Source organism: Anser cygnoides, chromosome Z, assembly GCF_040182565.1.
Source record: "Anser cygnoides isolate HZ-2024a breed goose chromosome Z, Taihu_goose_T2T_genome, whole genome shotgun sequence".
Lineage (NCBI taxonomy): Eukaryota > Metazoa > Chordata > Aves > Anseriformes > Anatidae > Anser > Anser cygnoides.
The window spans coordinates 33,399,229-33,420,927 of NC_089912.1; the positions used below are offsets into that span (position 1 = coordinate 33,399,229).

Sequence of the window (21,699 nt, forward strand, 5' to 3'; positions counted from 1 at the left end):
CTTTGGGGAAAATGTCATTGAAGCCTCTTATCTTTGATTTGTGCCATAAGATGGTGAGTCTGCAGCCTCCTTGAGAAGCTGCTTTTAGAAATGTAGGCACTAAGTTTATTTTAAGACCTGGAGCTGTCTTCTTGAAATGCTCCTGTATTTTTTTTTAACCTTAGGAAGACATGACGGGTATGTGCAGTTTTAAAGAAAAAGTCCTACTCTGAAAGGATGTAATCACTAAGAAGATGAAATATCTCTGAACTTTGAAACTGCTTGCTGCTAGTTTGGTACGGAACAGAAATGATGTATGCAAAGGGAAGATGGCCGGAAGGGTTGCAATGGAGCAGTCCCAGCCATCATTCAGTCCTACCGCTTACCTGTTCGCCATCACCAGCCACATACCCTGGCAAACGCAGGCTGCTGACTTCCATAGAGGTGGTCTGAAACAATCCAAGAGATTCCTGAGATGTCCTCAACCCAACGCCTATTGTGTTTTTTCTGTTCAGGGCTACCTAAATCAGCAGGTGTGCAAGACAGGAAGGCTGCTCTGACTTAAGTAGCACGTGGGAATGTCCTGGTACCAGCAGTAAATGTTTCCTCTGCAGGTGTAAGACTCCTTATTTCTTGTCAGACTGAGGTGTCAGCCTGATCAGGCAGTCTTCACTGATAGCCATGATTTTTCTTCCTGTTCTTTTGTATGAAATTTCCACTTGTGAGAAGTATAAAACAAGCATATAAAGTGAAACTATGTATGACAAAGTGAGGGCTGTTTCCTTGAGTTTCTCTGCTGACTCTTTATGCCTGTGGACTGTTAGCAAAGATGACTGCAAAACTCTGGGGCAAACATTAACGTAGCAATGCACGTGAAATTATTAGTTCGGAACACAAAAACAACTGACTCGAGACACAATAACCACTTTATCTCCACAAGAACAATTTATGCAGGTGCGGCCACGGAAAATGCTAGCACAGGTTGTGGGTGTTACCTGGGGGAAAGGAAATACTGGATAGCTGGAGGGTGCCATAAATGATCAAACAGCAGCCAAGGCCCAGACCATGCCAGGTAAGGTACTTGTGGGAGACCTGTAGACAGTGTGGTGAGACTGAAGCGACACATCCTGACACCTTCCTCCTCCAGTATTTCCCCTCATCCATGGCTGTCCCCATGCTCACTGTGAGTGCTGGTTTGAGTGCGAGGAGGGGAGGCCGAGCCCCGCGCCTGCAGCAGGGCCTGCTTCCACCCTGTGGGCTCCTCGGGACAGACGGAGGATTGCAGATATGGTTACAGAGGGCTCGCAGAGACCTGAATGCCTTTAAGGAGGTTCCTGCACTGTTAGGTGGCAAACCTGCCCTGACCGTCATGGATCTCCACAGCGTTAGGTGTCTCCGGTCGCTGTGCGCGGTGCCGCAAGCTGCTCTCCACCCAGCGTGTGTTTCAGGGCTGCATCTTTGCAGAACATCACGGCTATGGAATTGCTATTCCCTTGTGAGCAGTGTGCTGAAAGTAGAAACCATCTTTTTTTTTCTTAAATTGGATTAGCAGGCTCTGAGATGAAGCAAGGCTGCCTGCCAGGATACCCGGCCACATGAATGATGTAAATAAACCACACCCCGCAGCGTTTAGTGCTGCAGTGCCCGGGGACACACCCTTCCGCGCTGCGGTGCCCCGGGGGCCAAACGACCCCCGGGACCCCGATTTAGCACCACCCCCGGCCCCCCCTCCATCCGGGCGCGGGTCTCGAACCCCGGTCCACCTCGCTCAGCCCCTCCCAGCGCCTGCCCTCCGGCGCCTGCCCTCCCTCCCCGCCCGCCGGCTTCACGTGCGCCCGCCGCCCGCGAGCATGCGCAGAAGGCGAGGCGGCGTCCTGGCGAGCATGCGCCCTGAGGGCGGCGGCGGCGGCGGGCGGGGAGCGCCGGTGGCGGCGCGTAGGAGGCTGCTGCAGCCTAGGCTTCGGCTTCGGCTTCGGCCTCGCCTCCCGTCCTCGCTTCCCGTCCTCGGTCGCCATGGACGAGCAGAGAGTGAGTGCGGCCGCGGCGGGGCCGGGGGGCGCCCCCCCTCCCCGCCTGCCCCCCGTGAAGGCGGTGTCCGTTAGCGGAGGGGGGGGGGGAGGGGCTGTAGGCCCTGTCACGGGGGGTGGGGTGGGTCGGGGGTTGGCGTTGGGGTTAGGGGCGGAAAGCTCCGAGGTGGCTGCTTGGCCCCCCGAAAGGGCTCCCGCTGCCGTCCCCGCCAGGCTGGAGCTGCTGCTGGTGGTGGTGGCCTGAATCCCGCGGGTCAGGGCTGTTCGCTGTCTCACCGTGGCATTGCTGCGCTCATGCCCCTAAAGGTGAGGCGTGAGTTGCCGACAAGGAGTATGCCTCGTAAGTGCTAGCGTCAGTCTAAGTCTGTCTCTCCTTAAGTGAATGAGTCCTTCAGGGAAGGAAGGAGGGGGGGAGAGGGCTGCAGCGCTTTGGATGCTGCAGGTGGATCCTCCCGAGAGACCTCATTGATTGTGTGTGAGTGTCGGCGCTGCCAAGGTGTTCTGAGCACAGTAGTGCTGTTGCAGTCCGCCTCTGATTTCGCCGCACTTCATCTCTTAATTTACTCTCGTCCCTTGTGTCGTCTTAAGTACTTTTCCAAACTCTGGCAGCTTCTTTGTATGTAAGAAGTGCAGAAGATTAAATTCGTAGAGGCTAGGTAAGCAAGTCTTTTTTTGTTTGAAACTTGAGCTGCACCCAAAGATTCAAATGACATAGGATTTTGTGTCATTTGAACCTTTGCAGAAGCTGAGTTCTCCATCCAGCCATGTCATAAAACTTCAGCGTGATCTTGAGCAAGTTGATAACTTGCTTCTTAAACAAAACTGATGTAATCGTTTAATTTGCTGAAGTTTACTCTTTAACTTTTATGAGGTCCCCAGCTGCTTCAACAGGTGCTGTGCGATGTCAGTTACTGGCTATTCAGAGAGAGGTATATTGTCTTACTTTTATTCTCCTGGCAAGACTACGAGACACCACATGATGCAGGGCTCCATCTCCTTTTTCATACCCTTTTATGTGCTTTGTCCTTTGCCCATCAGCACCGTTGCTTTACAGGTGCCATATCCTCTTTCTGCAAAAAGGGTGTTAGGTTCGGAGAACAAGAGAAGGGCGTAAAACTGAAGAACAGCGTAGAGCTCAGTGATGGCAGCAAAAATGTCCTCTATATAATAAATGTGCCATATTACTTCGAAAATTAATTTGAAACTGACCCTTATATCCTCACTGAACACACGCTAGCCAGAGAGGAGACTAAAAGAAAACTACTTATAATAGGATTATATGAAGTAATGCATTCATCAATGGGCAATAAATTTAAATTTCCTGTGGCTTAGAAATACCAAGAAACTTTACTAAGCTTGATGCTGTAGTCATTCTTTTACAAATTAATTTAGAATGTAAACGTAAGCTGCTTATGCTGGTAATTTTTCTAGCACTGCTTTCATTTTGTATAACTAGTGAATTTTGAGATATCCCTTTTATGAGAAGAAATGGCACAAGTGGAGAGGCCTGAACTTTTGTGACTTGGTATGTTTGGAAGAAAATTTCATGTATATTAATAATTAGAAAACATATTAGCAGTTGAAAGCTGACTTTCTGTTCTGGTGGCTTGGGCATTGGTGGTGTATTGAATTGATGTGGCAAGGTTTTGGTAGTTGGGAGGCTGCAGGGGTGGCCTCTGTGAGAAAATATCGGAGCTGTCCTCTTGTCAGGTAGAGACAGTTCCAGCTGGCTCCAAAATGTGCCTGCTGCTGGCAAAAGCTGAGCCCACCAGCGATGTTGACGGTGCCTCTGTGATAACGTTATTTAAGAAAAGTCAGAAAACACTCTGCAGCAGCTGTTGTGGGAGAGAGGAGTGAGAAAATGTGAGAGAAGCAGCCCTGCAGCCCCTCAGGTCAGTGCAGCAGGAGGGCAGGAGGTGCAGGGAGAGGCCCCTGGTGGAGCAGGCTGTGCGAGGGATGGTGTTCTTAGTTTTTTTTTTTATTATTCACTTTCCTAATCTGTCATTAACTGGCAATAAATTCATAGGATCATAGAAGGGCTTGAGTTGGAAGGGACTATAAAGATCTTCCAACTCCAACCCCCCTGCCGTGGGCAGGGATGCCACCCACTAGATCAGGGTGTCCAAGGCCCCATCCAGCCTGGCCTTGAACACTTCCAGGCATGGGGCATCCACAGCTTCTCTGGGTGACCTGTGCGAGTGCCTTACCACCCCCATAGCAAAGGATTTCTTCCTAAAGTCTAATCTAAATCTACCTTTTTTTTAGTTTAAAGCCATTACTCCTTGTCCTATCCTTACACCCCCTGACAAAGAGTCCCTCCCCTGCTTTCTTGTAGGCCTCCTTCAGGTACTGGAAGACCTAATGATCCTTCCCCAAACCGAGGAAGGATACCTGTTTTGCCTATGGTGGCAATTGCTGAGAGAGTTCCTTGTCCTTACCACAACACATGAGGTTTCTCATTGTATTTTCTCTCCTTGCCCCGCAGAGAGGGGGAGTGGAAGAGTGGCTTGGTGAGCACCTGGCCAGCAGCCAAGGTCAACCTGTTGCAAGTGGTTAAGAAAAATTCTGTGTGCTGTTGGTGGATGTTTTTAGGCCTCTTTCATCTGTGTTTGCAGAAAGCGCCTAATTTTGTTCAAGTTTGATCAAACCTGATTTAATTTTTGTTCGGAGAAATGTGTGTCTTGCTTAAAAAGGTTCCTACTCACTGGTCAGTTTACCTTTAGATGTAGTGAAAACCGTGTTTGACAGTCATCTTAGAGCTGCTGCTGTGTATGTCAGATCGACTGTGCAAAGGCTTTCCAAGCATTCTTCAACCGTAGATCTTTTCCTTTAGTCATACACAGCTATAAAAACCCAAAGCATTGTTGAGTACCATGTACAAGAAGACTAATTTTTTTCCACATGGTAGAACTGAGTAAGCCCTAAAATCCTGGTTGAAAGAGGATTGGGAGTTTTCTTCTTCATCCAAATTGACAGTTACGTTTATAGGATCTAAGGCTTAACTGTGGGCTGACATGCAAAAACAATTGCTTCTGGTCAGTAATGAATGCAGAAGCAGCTGGCTGGATGATGGCATCTCATCTGGCAGTCTGTGTACAAAGGTGTCTTTAAATATGTTCTATTTGAACCAAACAGTGAACAGATTCTGTAAGGAAGTGATAAAGGCTTGCTGTACTGAGCACTTCTGAAAGAAGCCAGTCTGGTCTTGTTTCTTCTCCTTACAGTCCTAATTCCAGTCATTGCTAAGTGGTCGCCGTGTGTCTTTTACAACATGCGTTGTGAAAAGTGCTGTGTAAAGTAGTACAATTGTACTTCCCTCTGCTAGAGATTTGACACAGAGCATGACACTGTGCACAGAGGCAATGGGACAGGGTACCAGTAAGCACCTTTGAGAAATGCTGAGGAAGGGAAGAACAAAACAGAAAAAAACAGCCGTAGGACTGTTGAAGAAGTTCCTTGTAAGGCAGGTAGCACATCTACGTGGATGCTATGAAAGAATAAAACATTCTTCTTGCTTTTTAGCAAACTAGCTCAGTAGTAAATGGTTATTCAGAAATTGCTCGTGGGAGGGGGTGGGGATGAACCTTTGCAACATCTTTTGGGTAGTCTAGGTGTTCATGAGGTGTGCTTATTAGCTCCCCGTCTGCCTTGATTTCCTGTATGTTGTCACGTAACAATGTTAAGCTTAGCAACTTGAAACTCAGTCCAACTGCTTAATTTCAATTAAGATAGCTTCAATTTTTTAAGAAGCCACATAAATCCAGCATTTTAGATTCAGATATGTTTCTAGAACTTACACGTTCAGTATTCTGATCTTTTCAGAACTTGAACTGTAGAATTAGACTTATTTTTAAGTACCAAACATTGATTTATTTTTGTCACATTCTTTGAATGAGTGACTTCTTAGCGAAATTAAATTTGTTAGACTGTTTAATTTAAAAAATATGTTTTGATATGCTTAACAATTTTGTATGTTGAGTGCGTATTTTGTAAGCTTGATCTACTGCTTTTTAATGGCTAGAGGTAGTATACCACAGGTAAAACCTTGTTTCTCTTTCCCAGGTAGCAGTACACTTCTGTCTTTGAGGCTGTTCTCAGTTGGAAGATACAAAGTGTTTACCAAAGGATTTTACAACTTGCAGAATAGGTTTAAAAATCACTATTAGTTGTACTCCACAGATCATGTAGCATAAACTGCCAGCTTAGTTATTTAACTGCAGCTTCTTTTGACAATGGAAAATGTTATTTTTTTTTCCTCTGGGTTTCTTTTTACCTTCTTTGTTTTCTTTACTGGTTTTCTGCTCAGTTGTATAAGCGCTAGTTCTATCATCTGAGTGTGGTGACAGTAGCTGGTCTGGTTGATTAGATGACTTGGGAATTTCAGTAATATGGGTAGCAAAACACATAAAATAGTATATTGCAGAATAGTCTTGAATTTTCTCAAACTAACAACTAAAGATCTTTAATTTGGTAGAACACTTAGATCTTTGATACTCTTTTTAACGAAAAAATATATGTTGAAATGGTGATGACTGTCCTTCTGCAACTTCTTATTTGTTTTTGTAATTCTAGGAGACTCTGCAAAGGATTGTCTCTACTCTAGCGAACAAAAATGATGAAATTCACAACTTCATTGACATGCTGAACCAAACAATAAGAAACGTACAGGTATTTATGTTAAGACTCATTGGCTGTACCTCAGAGGGGACCGGTTTGCCAGTTTTGTCAGCTGTAAAGTGGTTGCGTAGTGTATAAGGAATGGGCTATAAGAATCAAACTTAAACTATAACTTTATGTTGGAACCACATAGGAAAACACTTTACTTTTGAAGTGGAAGGTATAGTGGTACCTCCATTTGAAAGGTATAGTGTTTTTGCTTTTCTGGAAAAACAAACAAAAAAAAACCACTATTTTGAGGGGTTCGATTTGTTTGGAAGAGGGAATCTGTTTTTGATGCGTGACCTCAAACTCCTGTTATTTACAGGTAGTCTGTTCTTTCAGACATCTGTTTGGCAGATTGGGTAATGAGAACATCTAGATACTTCAGGGAAATTCTTTGCTCTTTCCCTTTTTAGTAGTTACAAATTGTTGGGCTTAAGTCAACAGTTAGATCTGTTTTTTAGGGTATTTGCTCTAGGTTCAGTTTCCTTCAGCCTGTCAATAAGCAGTAAGTCGTTTCTTGTTAGAGCTGAGCCAATTTAGTAGCTGAAATGGAAGTCATCCAACAGATTTTTAATCTGCCTTAAATGCAGTTTATAGTTTCACAGGAAGTTATTTTATATGAAACTGGATATCCGCCTCTTTACAAACATCAGGTAGCTACTATATAGTTGCAAGAGGGAAATGAAGGCCTTTTAGCACGGAACAAAGTTGCCAAATAAGTTGGTTCTGTGCAGGTTTCTGAGTATCACAGAAGTTTTCATGGATTTCTGTTGTCAGTGCCCTGATGTTAAGTCTGCTTAGGAGCTACCTATTGTTCTTAGTGTTTTCTCCTCTTTGCTAAAGTGAGGAGCAATAACAAGGTATATAGTGGTCTTGGCAAAGTGTATTTGGGCAAACAATGGGATTTTCAGTCTGAAAGGCTAGTCTGCATGGTTTCCAGTACAAATTGCAATAGTCTTCAATTCTCTTTTCAGGTAAACTCTTCTAAAGTGATCCGTGAGTTGGATGAAGAATTTGATGCTCTGTATTCAGTGCTGGATGAGATGAAGGGGACTATGGCCAACACTATTCAGCAAGAAAGGGCTCATAAAATTCAAGCTCTGCATGTAACTATAAAATTTCTTTAATCTAGTTGCAAAAATTTTCAGATGTAGTTTTAAACTGCTGTTTTAAGTCTTAACTTGAAAATAAGGCTATGGTAGTGTTGCAAGAAGTACAGTAACTACAAGGCAAATGTCTTCTTTCATTTAAGTGCTTCTCTGGTCTCTTCTAGGATTCTTCATGGTCTCTAGTGCATTTATGTTCTGGACGTAGTTACATGGATAGAAAGTGGTATAACCTATAACTTACAGGTGGAGAAGGGCTTCATAGGAGAAGGACTTGGTTATGTTTGCTGCCATCATAGCATGGTCTGGGTTGGAAGGGACCGTAAAGACCATCTAATTCCAACCCCCTGCCATGGGCAGGGACACCTCCCACCAGACTAGGTTGCCCAAAGCCCCATCCAGCCTGGCCTTGAGCACCTCCAGGGACAGCGGCATCTATAGCTTCTCAGGTAACTCGTTCCAGTGCCTCACCACCCTCAGAGTAAAGAATGTCTTCCTCATATCTAATCTAAATCTACCCTCTTTTAGCTGTTACCCCTTGTCTTATCACCACACCCCCTGACACAGATTCCCTCCCCAGCTTTCCCGTAGGCCCCCTTTAGGCACTGGAAGGCCGCTATAAGGTCTGCCTGGAGCCTTCTCTTCTCCAGGCTGAACAACCCCAACTCCCTCCGCCTGTCTCCATAGGAGAGGTGCTCCAGTCCTCTGGGCATCCTCATGGCCCTCCTCTGGACTCGTTCTAATACGTCCATGTCCTTCTTGTGCTGGGGGCCCCAGAGCAGAACGCAGTGCTCCTGGTGGGGTCTCATGAGAGCAGAGCAGAGGGGGACAATCACCTCCCCAGCCCTGCTGGCCACGCTGCTTTTGATGCAGTCAGGATACGGTTGGCTTTCTGGGCTGCAAGTGCACACTGCTGGCTCATGTTGAGATTCTTGTCAACCACCACCCCCAGGTCCTTCTCAGAGCTGCTCCCAATCTGTTTTCTGCCAAGCCTCTGTTTGTGCTTGGGATTGCTCTGACCAAGATGCAGGACCTTGCACTTAGTCTTGTTGAACCTTATGAGGTTCACACAGGCCCACCTCTTAAGCCTGTCCAGGTCCATTTTTTCTTCAGAAAATTCACCTTCACTTAGCCAGACAGTTTAAAGAAACCTGAGGAACTGTTTCTTAAAACAAATTCCACAGGATACCTTATAAGGTTTGTTTTATCCTCATACTATATACTTGGTGGTGTAAATCATTTCAGAATTTCTGGGTGCACAATATAAGTTTTACTTTCACACCTCCAATTTTATATTTCTGCTTTAAGTCCTTCTGAAGAGTCTCAACAGACAGAGGTCTGCACACATCCAGGAATACCTGAACTTTTAATATTTAAAGAATATGTGCTTCTCTATAAGTTGTAGAAGAATTTCATCTGTGGCTTGTATCAATTATTTTATGTTCTAGTGAAGCAAAACTGAAGTTAATCTTGCAAGTAATTTTTCAGGAGAGGAAAACTATTTTAGCAGTTACTCTTATGACTGTCTGACTTGACTGTTGAGAAATGTTCTGTTAATTTTGTTAATATGTTAGTTTTCTGGTGGTTAATCTAATTTGATCAAACAAGGTGTGGTTTAACCACGTTCTGAAGGCTCATCAGTGCTGTACAGTCGTACCATGAATCGCTGCCTGGTATCTGTGTTAAACATGAAAGCTGCTATTTAAATCAGACGAGGATGAAGACGAATGGAACGTTGTAGATCACTGATGCAGTCATTAAGCCCCCTACTCATCTTTCAGTTGAGGCTGTACTCTGACTGCAGGCATAAGGCATACTTTCTCTGCTTGGTGACAGATCAAGCTTCCTCTGTAACCGAGGCACTGCAAGAGTGCTTTTCCTAACAGGGAATCTACCACTCCAACAGAAGAAGACTGTTGTGCTGAATGTATCAATCCAAACTGTTACCTTTTGTTTGGAACTGAAAACTTTTGTATGAGGAAATCAAAGAGCTTCAATAAGGTCTACAATTCCTGTTTAAAGGAATTGACTTGCTTAATTTATTGTCTCCTTGAAGTGCTTATACTGTAATTCGTAGCTGATTAGATAGATGCCTTTGAGAATAAGCTGTAACTTGAATTACTTTGCATATTAGTTTAAATGACTGAGGATTTACTTGTTAGGTTGGTCCTTCACAAATAATTTCCTTGAAAGTTAATGCTGAAAAATGGAAATTCTTCTTTGCCCTTGCTTTGAAAGTAATTTTTTTTTTAATTTTAGGGCAGTGTGTTTTAATGACACTGAAGTACTTATTTTTAATTCTCAAATGGTGATGTATATGTGAACTGGTCATATAAGCATCCAGTTACCGTGTCACTTCTGCAAAGCTGTTTGGAAATGCCTCTGGCATTTGCTGCTCTTTGAGGTGTTTGCTTGGGACATTTTGGCAGCATTGCAGTATATCTAAGTTTGTCAGCTTTGAATATCCTCCAAAGAGGAGAGCAACTGTGTTAGATGAATCACGGCTTGTGTTAACTGCATGCTTCAGGAGTTACCTGGAAACTGTCTGTAAACCTTTAGCAGCTGGACTGTTCCCTGCTGCTATTTTATCCTTGAACAGTGAATTTGAGGTGCATCTGAGGGCACCTGGGAGCTGACCAAGGCCAATCCACCCCACTTGCCAAAACTAGTTACGCTTGTGAAGTGTCTGAGAGACCTGTCTGTTCTCAAAGTTGGTGCAAATTCTAGTTGCTTTTGAGCCAGTGATTACTGTAGAGTCCTGTTTAGTCTTTTCCGAAGTGTTTTAGAGAAAATTAGTTACTTGATTTGTTCTGAGATATTATGGGATATAAAAATATCACATGGGTTGAAATACATCTTGAACAGCTATACAAAAGCTGCTGGCAGGTTTAAAATGTGCATCTTGTTTGACCTTGTTTGTATGTTCAGAATCCTGTGGAATATTCAAAATCAATCTGTTTAGGGGTTATATCCATAGTTTATAGTATCAGAAGTTCAGTGCGGACTACTTTATTTACTGTAAAGAGTTTATTAGTAATAGTGTTTTAGTTAACCCTGAAAGGAGTTTCTCTTACTCCCTTCTTTCTCTATTCCTGTTCCCTTATCCCCCGTTCATTATACTGCAGTGTTCCTTTTTAGGATTGTCTTATGCCAGTTCTGGAGCTTGCAGGAGAGAAAACTATCCTTCCTTTTTTCAATGTTACTCCTACATTAAACAATATCAATTCATTGATGAAGAAAACTTCTGTAAGTAGAAAGAGAGGTGTACATGGACTTAGGCATTTCATTGCTAATGATATCCTAATGTTGGGAGAAACAGGCCTTAAAAATCAAGTCTGTCATTTAAGTTAGGCTTCTGCATTCACCACCTGCCAAGCTTTTGGATTTACAGGACATGCCATGAAACACCGTGCACTTGTCAAGCACAGTGAAGTTCTTGCTAACACTGTGTACGTCAGTTGTAATAGCCTTGACTAGCTAAGGTAACTTTTAAGTTGTCAGAAAGTCATAGCAAAGTTGTGTAGCTGTAGTACTGGTAGCTTGCAAATCACTTTTTAAATGTGAATACATCAAATTATTTTTACTTTCTTATTTTACTTCAGAATCAGCTTAGCCAGTGTGGCAGTGCCCTCGAGAGTTCTGAAGAGCTGCTGGAACTTGCTGCACGGACGCTGAATATAATGGACCCCACGGAATTCTCAAAGGTAGAAAACATTAAATGGGTATGCATTAGGCAGGTGTTGGTATTTGGCTCAATTTGCAACAGCCTTTGCATTACGGAACTGGACCCTGCAAACTTAACAGGAATACTGATTGTAAGGTTCATGAGGCATGTAAAAACCACAGTTAATGCTCTGTAGAGGAGTTGAGTCAGTAGTCTTAAGTTTTAATTTTCTTTTGTCAAACTGTTCTATGAAGGTGTGGTATTCAAAGAAGTTTTCATTTGTGGTCAGGGTCAAATGTGATTGTCTGAGAGAATTCACAGAACTGCATGAACAAGCTGCAGGTTTTTTTGTGTTCTAGTTTACTTAGTATTAGGGTCTTGCACCATAACTGTACGTCTCTGGGCAATTCCTTGCAGGCTTAGTAACTCAATCAGAAGTATAGGGTTAACTTGAATACCTGTAGCAGGCTGTTTTCAGCATTGACCATTGTGGACCTAACTGAGACATTTGTTGCTGTGTTCCAGATGTGTAGGGTCTGTGGCTGGAAGAAAAAAAAAAAAAAACCAGAACCTACACTCAGGCCCCGTATAAATACACAACTACATTAACCTGTTCCAGCCTTCTTTCAGTTCTAGTATCAATATTACTTAACGATGCTAAACTGTATGTGTAGAAATGTTTGAGACCTTACATGCTCAGCTGTGAGGCCGGTCTTCATTTGTCCATCATGGTAGCTAATATACACAATATCTAACAAAATAGGTATTTTCTTCTGTAGAGTGAGTGGGGGGGGAAAGAAATGCCTTCTCCCGGATAACTATCAGTGTTTACCAAATCTGTATTGATGCTAGGTAAGTCAACCCAGAAGGTGAAGGTGAAATAAATCTCTGTAAAATTCAACTGAAACTTACAGTATGAGTGGTGGCCACACCTCAAAGCCATGGCAAGTGTCCCGTCACTTGCCCTACATTACGTGACACTTGAAGAAACATCTGTGTTCTAACTGCAGCTGTTCTTAGATGACAAGATGTGTTTCTGTTTTGCAGAACTTCATGCAAGCTGCGGATCTTTAATTTGTAATCCTGAACTCTTTAGCTGTTCTGAAAGATCTTATGAAACTTAATTCAGGGCAGCTCTTCCTGTACTCCTCCATACCTTCTAATGTATTTGTAAACACCGAAGGCAAGAGCTGGATTTGGGCCGCACATTGAGGTTCTAATACAAATAATGCATATGTTGTTACAGCCTTTTTGTAAATTAGAGGCGACGTGTCTAACTGGAAGAAGAATATACTTACAAACTAGTAAAATATTTCCAGATATACACTGACTAGGTACAGCAGTTTCTGTGTGTAATATCCTTTGCTGAAATAATCCTTACGCAAGTTGCAGGCAGGGTCAGTCACACGAAATCCAAGACCCAATTACTTTTGCCTTTCTGCATTTTAATTGGAGGAACAAAGACACAAATTACTCCACTGTCTTACACTGCCAGTTGTACCTTTTGGCAACATGTTTGTGTGCAAGTTGCTTTCTGAGTGTCAGCTTTGATTTATTTGCCTTGAAGAGCGACAATTCCTAAACTGAATGCTTTTCTTAGCACTTCAGTTTGAGTTGTCCTTTCTGACTTGTCACAGAGATGTGTAAAGATTTGTTAGCTCTTGAGAACTATGTAGAATGTAGCTTTGGATTAATTTTAAGTCGTTTTACAGAACATCTCTAATGCTTTTTTCAATTGAGCATGCAAAGTTATATGAATGTTTGCTGGAAGAAAATTTCTTTAAATTTGGAGTCTGAGGCTTAAGATACCAAAGTCCATTTCAGTGAACTCCTTATATGTACGATTTTAAACTTTAGTTACACCTAGATTGAACTTGTAAATATGTCTCAGGTATATCATGCATGGTAATACTGCCTTAGCTAGTAGCTCATTAAAGCTTCTGGACTACTAATAGGAATGCCAAGTATAGCTGCAAGGGCGACTCCAGCCCTGACTCCCTTTTACTGGCATAGATTTTCTCTGGATCCTGCAATAAGTTCAGGAGAAACTAGCATAAGACTATTCTTTTTTCTGGTGTAGATTTTTGATGGCTGTGTTCACTGAATTAGCTTACCTGGTCAAAGGAGCACGAATGCCAAGCAGCACATGGGAGTGCAGTGGTTAGGTAGGATGTGATTTGACACTGCTGTGCAGCCAACCTGAGATTGGTTGATAAGCCTTCTTTGTCAGTGGTCTGGAAACAAACTAAATTTGAAGGAGCTAGTCAGGGACTGTCTTGCAGAGAATTTTTCATTGAATTCTGAATATCACACGTTCCACAAGATGTAGAGGTTACAAAGAAGGCTTTGTAAGTAACAGTCTTGTCTACAGCTGTCATGTAGGAAAATCAGTAGTCGTTCCTATGATAACTTTTTGTTTTATATAAAACAAAGCTACCTCTTAAGCTAAATTATTTATAAACATTTGTTCTTTCTACTTCCACCTTGGAAATATAAAATTGGTTTTATAGCAGGGAAATCTATGGGTTTTTTTTACCCCCCCTCACAGAGTGTGTTTTGTATTTAATGGAAACATTTGGAAGTCCTTCACTTTTGTTTGACTTACAGGTTTAGTGATGTCATGTTTTTGGAAGGGAAAGTAGATAAGATGAACTCTGTCTTAGTAGCAGTGTTAACTGTACAGACTCAACAGGCCTACTAGCTAAGCCATCACAACTTGTACAATAACCTGTTTTAGGTTTGCAAGCCCTCTTGGTGAGGGATTGGGATTTTGTCTTTTCCAAATACCAGTTAAGGTTTATCTTTAAGATATACCATTAGTGTTTCTGCATTTGCTTCAGTGGTATCATTTATATGCTGTGCAATACTATATTTTGTGTATTGGAGTAATGGCATAGAGAGAGAACCTTTTAGGAAGCACAGTCAGAGTAGTACAATAACTTTCAGAGGAAATGTATTAATCCTATTTTTTTCCTTACTTGTGAATATACATCTGAGATAAATTGGGTATGGCTAAATATCACTAATAAGCATTTTGCAATTTAACTGAAAATAAAAGTAGTTAAATTTTACCAACTAGCTCATGGAACTCTTTTAAAATGTGATCGGGAGTAATTTAATTGATTCAGAGAAATCTGAAGAGACAAAGTTACATGGAGGAAGTTTAGTAATTTGGAATTGGTTTGGTGTGGTTCTTGAGATTGATTTTGTTTCCTGGTGATATACATTGTTACAGTTCTAACCAATAGTATTAACGTGCTTTTGGGGAATTTTATGCAAATGGTAAACTCATTGTGATCTCAAATCTGAACAACAGAACTCAGATTGCTCTCAGTCTTCTTGCATGGCATTGCCTTTGAGACTTGCATGGAAATACTAACTACCTTCTCTCTCTTCTCCCTGATGTGCATCAAGGCTGCCAGACAGATCAAAGATAGGTACAGTACAAAGTCTACCCTTTTTTGTCTCTTTGAATTAGTTTTATCCTTGAAAATGCATTTATTTTTAACGGAACATAGTCAGCTTAAATGAAATTCATTGTCTCTGCTTTCCTAAGTGCTCCTTATGATGTCTCAACTTAGGAAATAAAACTGAAACTTTTATTCTTCTCCTTCAGTGTTGTCCCTTGCTGGCTGTGGATCTTTCATAACTTAATAAAGAGAAGTTTTCAATGCAGGGAAGCATAGCCCTGCAGCAGCAAAACTTCTGGTTCTTTTAATAAAAGAAATTGAATTATGTTTCAAGCTGACTCTGTCCCTTTATATTGTGATAATTTTTTTTTTTGCACTTACAGACTTTTGCTAGCTAACTTTGGTTTTGAATGTAGCTGTTAAAATACTTCTGTTGATATCATTGGACTGATGTCAATGAATTCACTATTTCTGCTGGGTTTTCTTTGAACTATGTCTTCAGACTACTGTTTTGAAAACAACCTCACTATTTCAAAATAAATATGAAGGCCATTTTCTGTTACTAAAGTTAACTATGCTCTGTGAATCTGGTTCAGAAAATTTCCTGTACTATGCATGACATTTTGAAAGACAGCTCACAGGGTGCTACCAGCATGTGCTATTCTTATTGACCAGTTCAATTGAGCAAATTGGTTTGCTTTCAGTTTACAGACTTTCAAGGAAGAGTCTGGTTGTGTAAAATCCCTGAAGTTTTATGAAAAATTAGTAATTGCTGGAGAAATTAATCATCACATTTCCAAGGGTAAAGAACTGGAGTCGTTAATAAATCAGATGGATAGTGGCAGTGATAGGATTCGTAATACTTTTTATCTATAGAAAGTGCCCTTTTATTCCTTCTGGTTTCTTGAAATGCTGTGTAATCTAGTGCTTTTGAACCAGTTGTGGCTGGTTGTCTGTATGAGATTGGTGCCTAAACAGAAGTTAAAAATCTGTCTGAGGCTTACTACTTAGTGTTCTGTTACTGCTAATCGGCATTTTTGTTCCTTAAGGAGAAATTTACTCTAACAGTCTGACAGTGGCCCATACTGAATTTTAAAAGGTCAACTCTGTCTTATCAATTGCCTTGTCTGTTTTACTATGTTTGTTTCATAATTGGCTCATGTTTCCCAATACTATAATTCTTTTCATGCTAATCTTTAATACACAACTTCATATTTCCTTCTCTTTCTTCACTGCCTAAAGCATTTTTCGTCCTTTAATGCAACTGTAGTTAGCACACCATCTCTATTATATACTAGTGAAGTACTTAGTAGCTCACAGAAAGTCGTATGCATTAGGTATTCTAAAGATGTAACAGATCTGTGAGTGTAAATTGGATATAAATTCTTGTAGTTGACTTTCTATTACGATGAGTATACTACTTCCTAGTTAAGAGTCTTTTTAAAACAGAAGACAGACCTGTGTGCTGTCTCCAATCAGTCAGTTATTCAAATTCTGCCACATGGCCTGGTGACTTCAGTGTTAAAGAACTAGAAAAGAGACTTGCTATCCTTTTGTTGAGGTCCAGTCCAAGTAGTACAGGAGTGTCCGAAGAGTATCTGGAGTAAGGACTGAGCTAAGAAATGGAAATGGGAGCAGTGCTTCAGTGTCTCTTGTGAGGCTGATGAAATTCTTGCATGCTCCGAAGTTGTGGGTGTCTGCAACCTAAACATTTCTTCATCCCCAGTTAAGATCAGAGGTAGATATGAAATCAGAATATCCAGGTTGTTCACTGATATTTGTAAATGCCTTCTGAGCAATGCTTAACAGTAGAAAATGCATTCCTCTTTGGAGGTAGTAAGTGAATCTTGTCCATCAGAAAAGTTTCTTGACTTCTTAAACTGCAGATTTAAGTTTCAAATTGCTAAGTGTATAGAACACAATGTGATTCTGCAGTGCTTTAGGTCTTTGAACTTCCTGATTTTATGTAAGGTGATCTGAGTTCTTAGTTTCAACTCAGATTCTGGCGCATTAAAACAGATGATTGGCTTTTCTCTAGTCACTTTTAATGTATCTTTGCCTAGTAATGCAGTCACTGGGAGATCACACCATATTGTCTTTGAGATAAAAACATCAACAAAAGTGTTTTGGAATCTGTACTAAGCGTTGAGCAGTTATGAAAGACCAGGATATTTTGTAATAAATCGGAGAACAGTATTTTGACTAACAGTTTGAAATTAAAAATACAGATTTTCTGATCGTTGTTTTTGAAAGTAACCGCAGGTCTTAATGCAAAATACATTTTGCTAATTCTGCTTTATTGACTTTAGAGTCACAATGGCTTCAGCATTTCGCATCTCTCTGAAACCAAGCATCAGTGATAGTATGACTCATTTGATGGTGGACTTCTCCCTGGAACGGCATGCACTCCAGGCTCTAAGGTTTTTGCCAGGTAAAACAGTATGCAATGACTTTAATTTGTTACTACTTCAACAAATAACTACATAAAAAAAAAAACCACAAAACACCCTTGTGCACCCTGAGAAGCAAATATTTTGCTGGATGTTAAGCTGAATATCTTGAGCGTAAAAGAGTTTTCTAGTTTTATTGTGTTAATTTCTACGTAATGCGGCATTTCAGAAAATCAGTCTCAGAGATGAGAATGAATGTTCCAGACATTTTTTTTTTTTTCTTGAGTTGTCAGTTCCTCTGTACTTCCTGAAACTTCCTGAAGTTTCTGAAGACTGTACCTGGTAGCTTGATGCTTAGTGACACCCTAAAGTCCTAGTAATAAGCAGTAGATTGTGTGTGGAACTGTAAGCTAATACATCACTTGATGTGAACGGTGATACAGCCCAAAATATGGGATAGTGTTCATCTTACTGGAGCAGTGAAACTTCTGATGTTTTCTGTTGTGGTTTAACCCAGCAAGTAGCTCAGCACCACACAGCTGTTTGCTTACTCCCCCACAGTGGGATGGGGGAGAGACTCAAAAAAAGGTAAAAAGTACAGTAGCTTGTGGGTTGAGATAAGGACAGTTTAATAAGGAAGGGGGACAAAACAACACCCCCCCCCCCCCCTTCTACCTCTCTGCATATAAAAACCAACACAATACAAGTGATGCTGTGGTGGTTTTACTGTGCTAGACAGGTGAACTCCACCACAACTGCTCTCTGGCTCCCCCTCCTCAGAAGAGGAGGGGAAGAAGTAAAGGAAAGAACAACTCATGGGTTGAGATAAGGATAATTTAATTAAGGGAAAATAATTATTAAGGAAATATTATTATTAATTAAACAATTTAACAAAAGGGAAAAAAGGGAAAGGGAAGAAGGGAGGGGAAAATGGAAAAACAAAACAAGTAAAGGCTGTGTGGGAGTACAGAGGAAAGAAATTACTCTCTACCTCCCACAAATGAGCGATGCTTGACCACGTCCTTGAAGCAGGGCCTCAACACACGTAGCCGGTGTTCGGGAGGACAGACGTTTTCGCAACGACAGCCCACCCCTCCCCTCTTCTTCCTTTTTCCACCTTTTATTGCTGAGTGTGATGTCATGTGGTATGGAATATCCCTTTGGTTGGTTTAGGTGATGTTCCTGGTGATGTTCCTTTCTCACTTTTTGCCCACCCCCTAGGAGGGTTAGAGAGAGTCCTGATGCTGTGCCAGCACTGCTCAGCAGCAGACACGACACTGGTGTGATACCACTGCTGTTCTAGCTACAAGTGCAGAGCACAGCACTGTATGGGCTGCTGCAGGGACAGTTAACATCCCAGCCAGTCCCAGTACAGATGCACAAAGCAATTGCTCACCACAGCGATGGATGTGTGCGCAACCAGTCCCTGAGCAACTGCCAACCCAACCCATCCCCCTGGCCAACTCTGCCATTTCTTTGGTTTAGCATGGTGCCACATGGTACAGAATGTTCCTCTGGTCACAGTTTGGGTTGGCTGTCCTGGTTGTGTCCCCTTCCAGCTCCCCGTGCACCCCCAGCTTACACACAGGCAGGGCAGCATGAGAAACCAGAAGTCCTTGGTTCTGTTTAAGTGCTGCTCAGTAACAACTAAAACATTCGTGTGTTATCAACATTTTTCTCATCTTCAAAACACAGCACCATACCAGCTAATATGAGGAAAATTAAACTCAGTCCCAGCTGAAACCAGGACATTATCACAATTAATGCATCTTTGTTACTGTTTGATACAAGTAAACTTAGATGCCGTATTCCAGTGTATGTTTCATGTATTTTACTCATTTTTCTTTCCTATTTAAACCACTTTGCCCTTGACTGATACCAAGAATATGTTGAAAAGAGTACTGCTGGCAGGGATTTAAGTTGCTTCATCTGTAAGTCACTAATCCATATCTTTTAAGGACTTAGCAGCATCAATTTTCATTTTGCCCATTTTTTCTTGTATACTGTAGATACAGTACATACAGCCATAATAAATTATCAGTAATATTTCTAGTTAGCTAGCAGTGTCTAGGCACAAATTGCCGTTGTATTTGTAGTTTCCAGCTGTCAGTCATTGCTTTGTATTTGATAGATAAGGGAACAAGCTAGATAAGCTGATCACAGCGCACCTTTTGGACAGAATGGGAGCATTAAGATCCGACACCAATCATGAACAAAGTATTGTATCTGGATGAAGAACTTCTTTAGTATGAACCTTCTTATATATGTGTTTTCCTTATCAAATTTTCAAATTTTAAATTGTTTGGGCCTTTCATTTGTAAACTGAAAATTTTAACTGTCTGGATATCAATCTTGCTTTCTTCTACTGTAGTGCCAAACTATCCAATTACTCTGACACTGAATCCTGATAGCTCAACTGTTGTAGGCGAAACTGCACTGAGCACTGATAGACTTTCAAACATCAGAAAATACTAATGACCTAGTGTGGGAAGGTGAAAACAATCTTACTATTATGGTAATACAGGCCTTTGAACACTGCCAGAATTATGCTGAAGACTTAATCACACTAAACACATGAAAGACTCTTTATCTGGTATCCTACACCATCCCAAAAATAATTGGACTAGGGGGCTAAACTTGCTAGTATATGTTCTGTAATACCTGTCCTCACTTTAATTATTCTTTTTCATAAGAAAGCATTTGACTGATGTTTGCTCAAATTATTGTTGCATAACTGAAATTTGATGACACATGCACATTTCGTTAACATTTGAGACTTGAATACCTCTGGTTTCAGTCTCTTCTGTGCAGCTTAATTGTTCGCAAGCATTTTAAGCTTATACCAGTTTGAATGTAGTTCCTTCTTGGCTTAACCTACCAGAGTGTAAGGGAAAAGGGGTATGTTTTAGCAATTGTATTTTAAAATATTTAAACACATCATCATGGAAAGGTATGAAGTAACATGCATAAAGCAAACTAGACTTGCTTCTGAGAGTTGCTATAGCTAGAAGGTGTTTTTATGTAGACAGTAAAATTGCCTATCTCTAAATGTGACTCAACTGTAATTAATGTGATGTTAATTGTCATCAGCTCTCATGGAGAAGAATTGTTGCTAACACTTTTCAAGGAACAGTACTTTCAACTGCATAAAGACAATCTGTATGTACTTAGGACTTGGTTACTGAGATGTAACTGTACAGAGAAATGCAAAACAAGAGTTTGGACATTATGAAAAGTGGTGTTTTGTGACAAAATCTGTAGGTCTTTCAGTCCCAGAGATGCTTCAGTATTGTACTTTTTTTTTTTTTAAATGTGCCTGCTTGATGTATTGACTTGCAGGCCACTTCTGTAGCCATTTGAACCTTTTTGTGAATGAAGAAACATAAGCTTTTGCAGACCCTTTTTCCAAAAACTGCAAACAAGAACACATTTTGTTTCCATGTCCTCCAGCAAAAATGTTCCTTGGACTTGGACACTAAGGATTTTGTAAATACCTTCTTTTGAAAAGCATACTCCAGTGACTGAAGTGCTCTTTGATTTCATGAAAATGAAATTTCTGTTGTTTATAAACAAAACTATAGTATTTTTTTTAGTGAATCATTGGAATTCTCTCCCCTTGTTTCAACATAAAAGTTGAAGAGGAAAAAAAGCTAGATAACTGCTGACTGGCTAGTGGAAACTATTATCCTGTTAATTGTCTGTAGTGGTGGAAGCAAACCGAGTGATACTGTTGCAGGGATGCAGCTGTTCTTGGCTTTGAAAGACTCAAGAGAAACAAAGTTTTGTAGTGTTACCCTAAATGTACATTCATAACTGCAAGCTCATGATTCCTCCTTGCTCTAGCATGTACTTGTTACCACTTCCAGCAGAGAATCAGCCCAACTTACTAACAAAACGTAAATGTGGAAATTAAGATGCAAATGTTAACTGTAGAGCTGGTAACATTTTTCTTCTTCTGTTAGGCGCTTATTAAGTGAAAGCGATATGTCTAGACTTTTATTGTGCTTTGATAATGGAATCCATTCACTAAAAAGAATGAGTGTTGGTGGGCTAAGGACAGTTTCTGAACTCTTAATAAATATAAGGAGACCATAGTATATTAAGTCTGTTCTCTTCTTTGAGTTGTTTTGTATATTTGTCTTTCTGCAGTCCCTAAAGCTCCAGAGATAGATACAGCAGCGTGTCTGGTTGCTGATAACTGCATAACAGTATCATGGAGAATGCCTGAAGAAGACAGCAGAGTTGATCACTTTGTTCTAGAGTATAGGAAAACCAACTTTGATGGGTTTGCTCGAGTTAAGGATGAACAGCCTTGGGAAGTGATAGACTATATTAAAGACACTGAATATACATTATCAGGTAAAGGTTGTTTTTATACTTGAAAAAATATTTAAAAAAAGAATCACAAGATATTGATAAAACTTATTATGCTTGGAAGTTTTGCAAAATATCCATTTTTCC

At 41.0% G+C, this 21,699-nt stretch overlaps 1 protein-coding gene across 5 annotated transcripts in view; it reads left to right on the plus strand.

The window, feature by feature from the left end:
* Window positions 1–1,823: 1,823 nt before the first annotated feature.
* FSD1L (fibronectin type III and SPRY domain containing 1 like) overlaps window positions 1,824–21,699 on the plus strand; it is a 32,864-nt gene continuing 12,988 nt past the window's right edge. For 4 of the 5 annotated variants that reach the window (XM_048051483.1, XM_048051484.1, XM_048051485.1 and 1 more), the window contains exons 1-7: window positions 1,824–2,007; window positions 6,579–6,674; window positions 7,643–7,774; window positions 11,377–11,478; window positions 14,853–14,875; window positions 17,158–17,279; window positions 21,388–21,597. In XM_048051483.1, the coding sequence (XP_047907440.1) occupies window positions 1,993–2,007; window positions 6,579–6,674; window positions 7,643–7,774; window positions 11,377–11,478; window positions 14,853–14,875; window positions 17,158–17,279; window positions 21,388–21,597 (700 nt within the window). In that variant the 5' untranslated portion in view covers window positions 1,824–1,992. Of the gene's footprint in view, window positions 2,008–2,177; window positions 2,313–6,578; window positions 6,675–7,642; window positions 7,775–11,376; window positions 11,479–14,852; window positions 14,876–17,157; window positions 17,280–21,387; window positions 21,598–21,699 lie in introns of those variants that run through there. The other variant, XM_066989048.1, reaches the window with a different exon arrangement.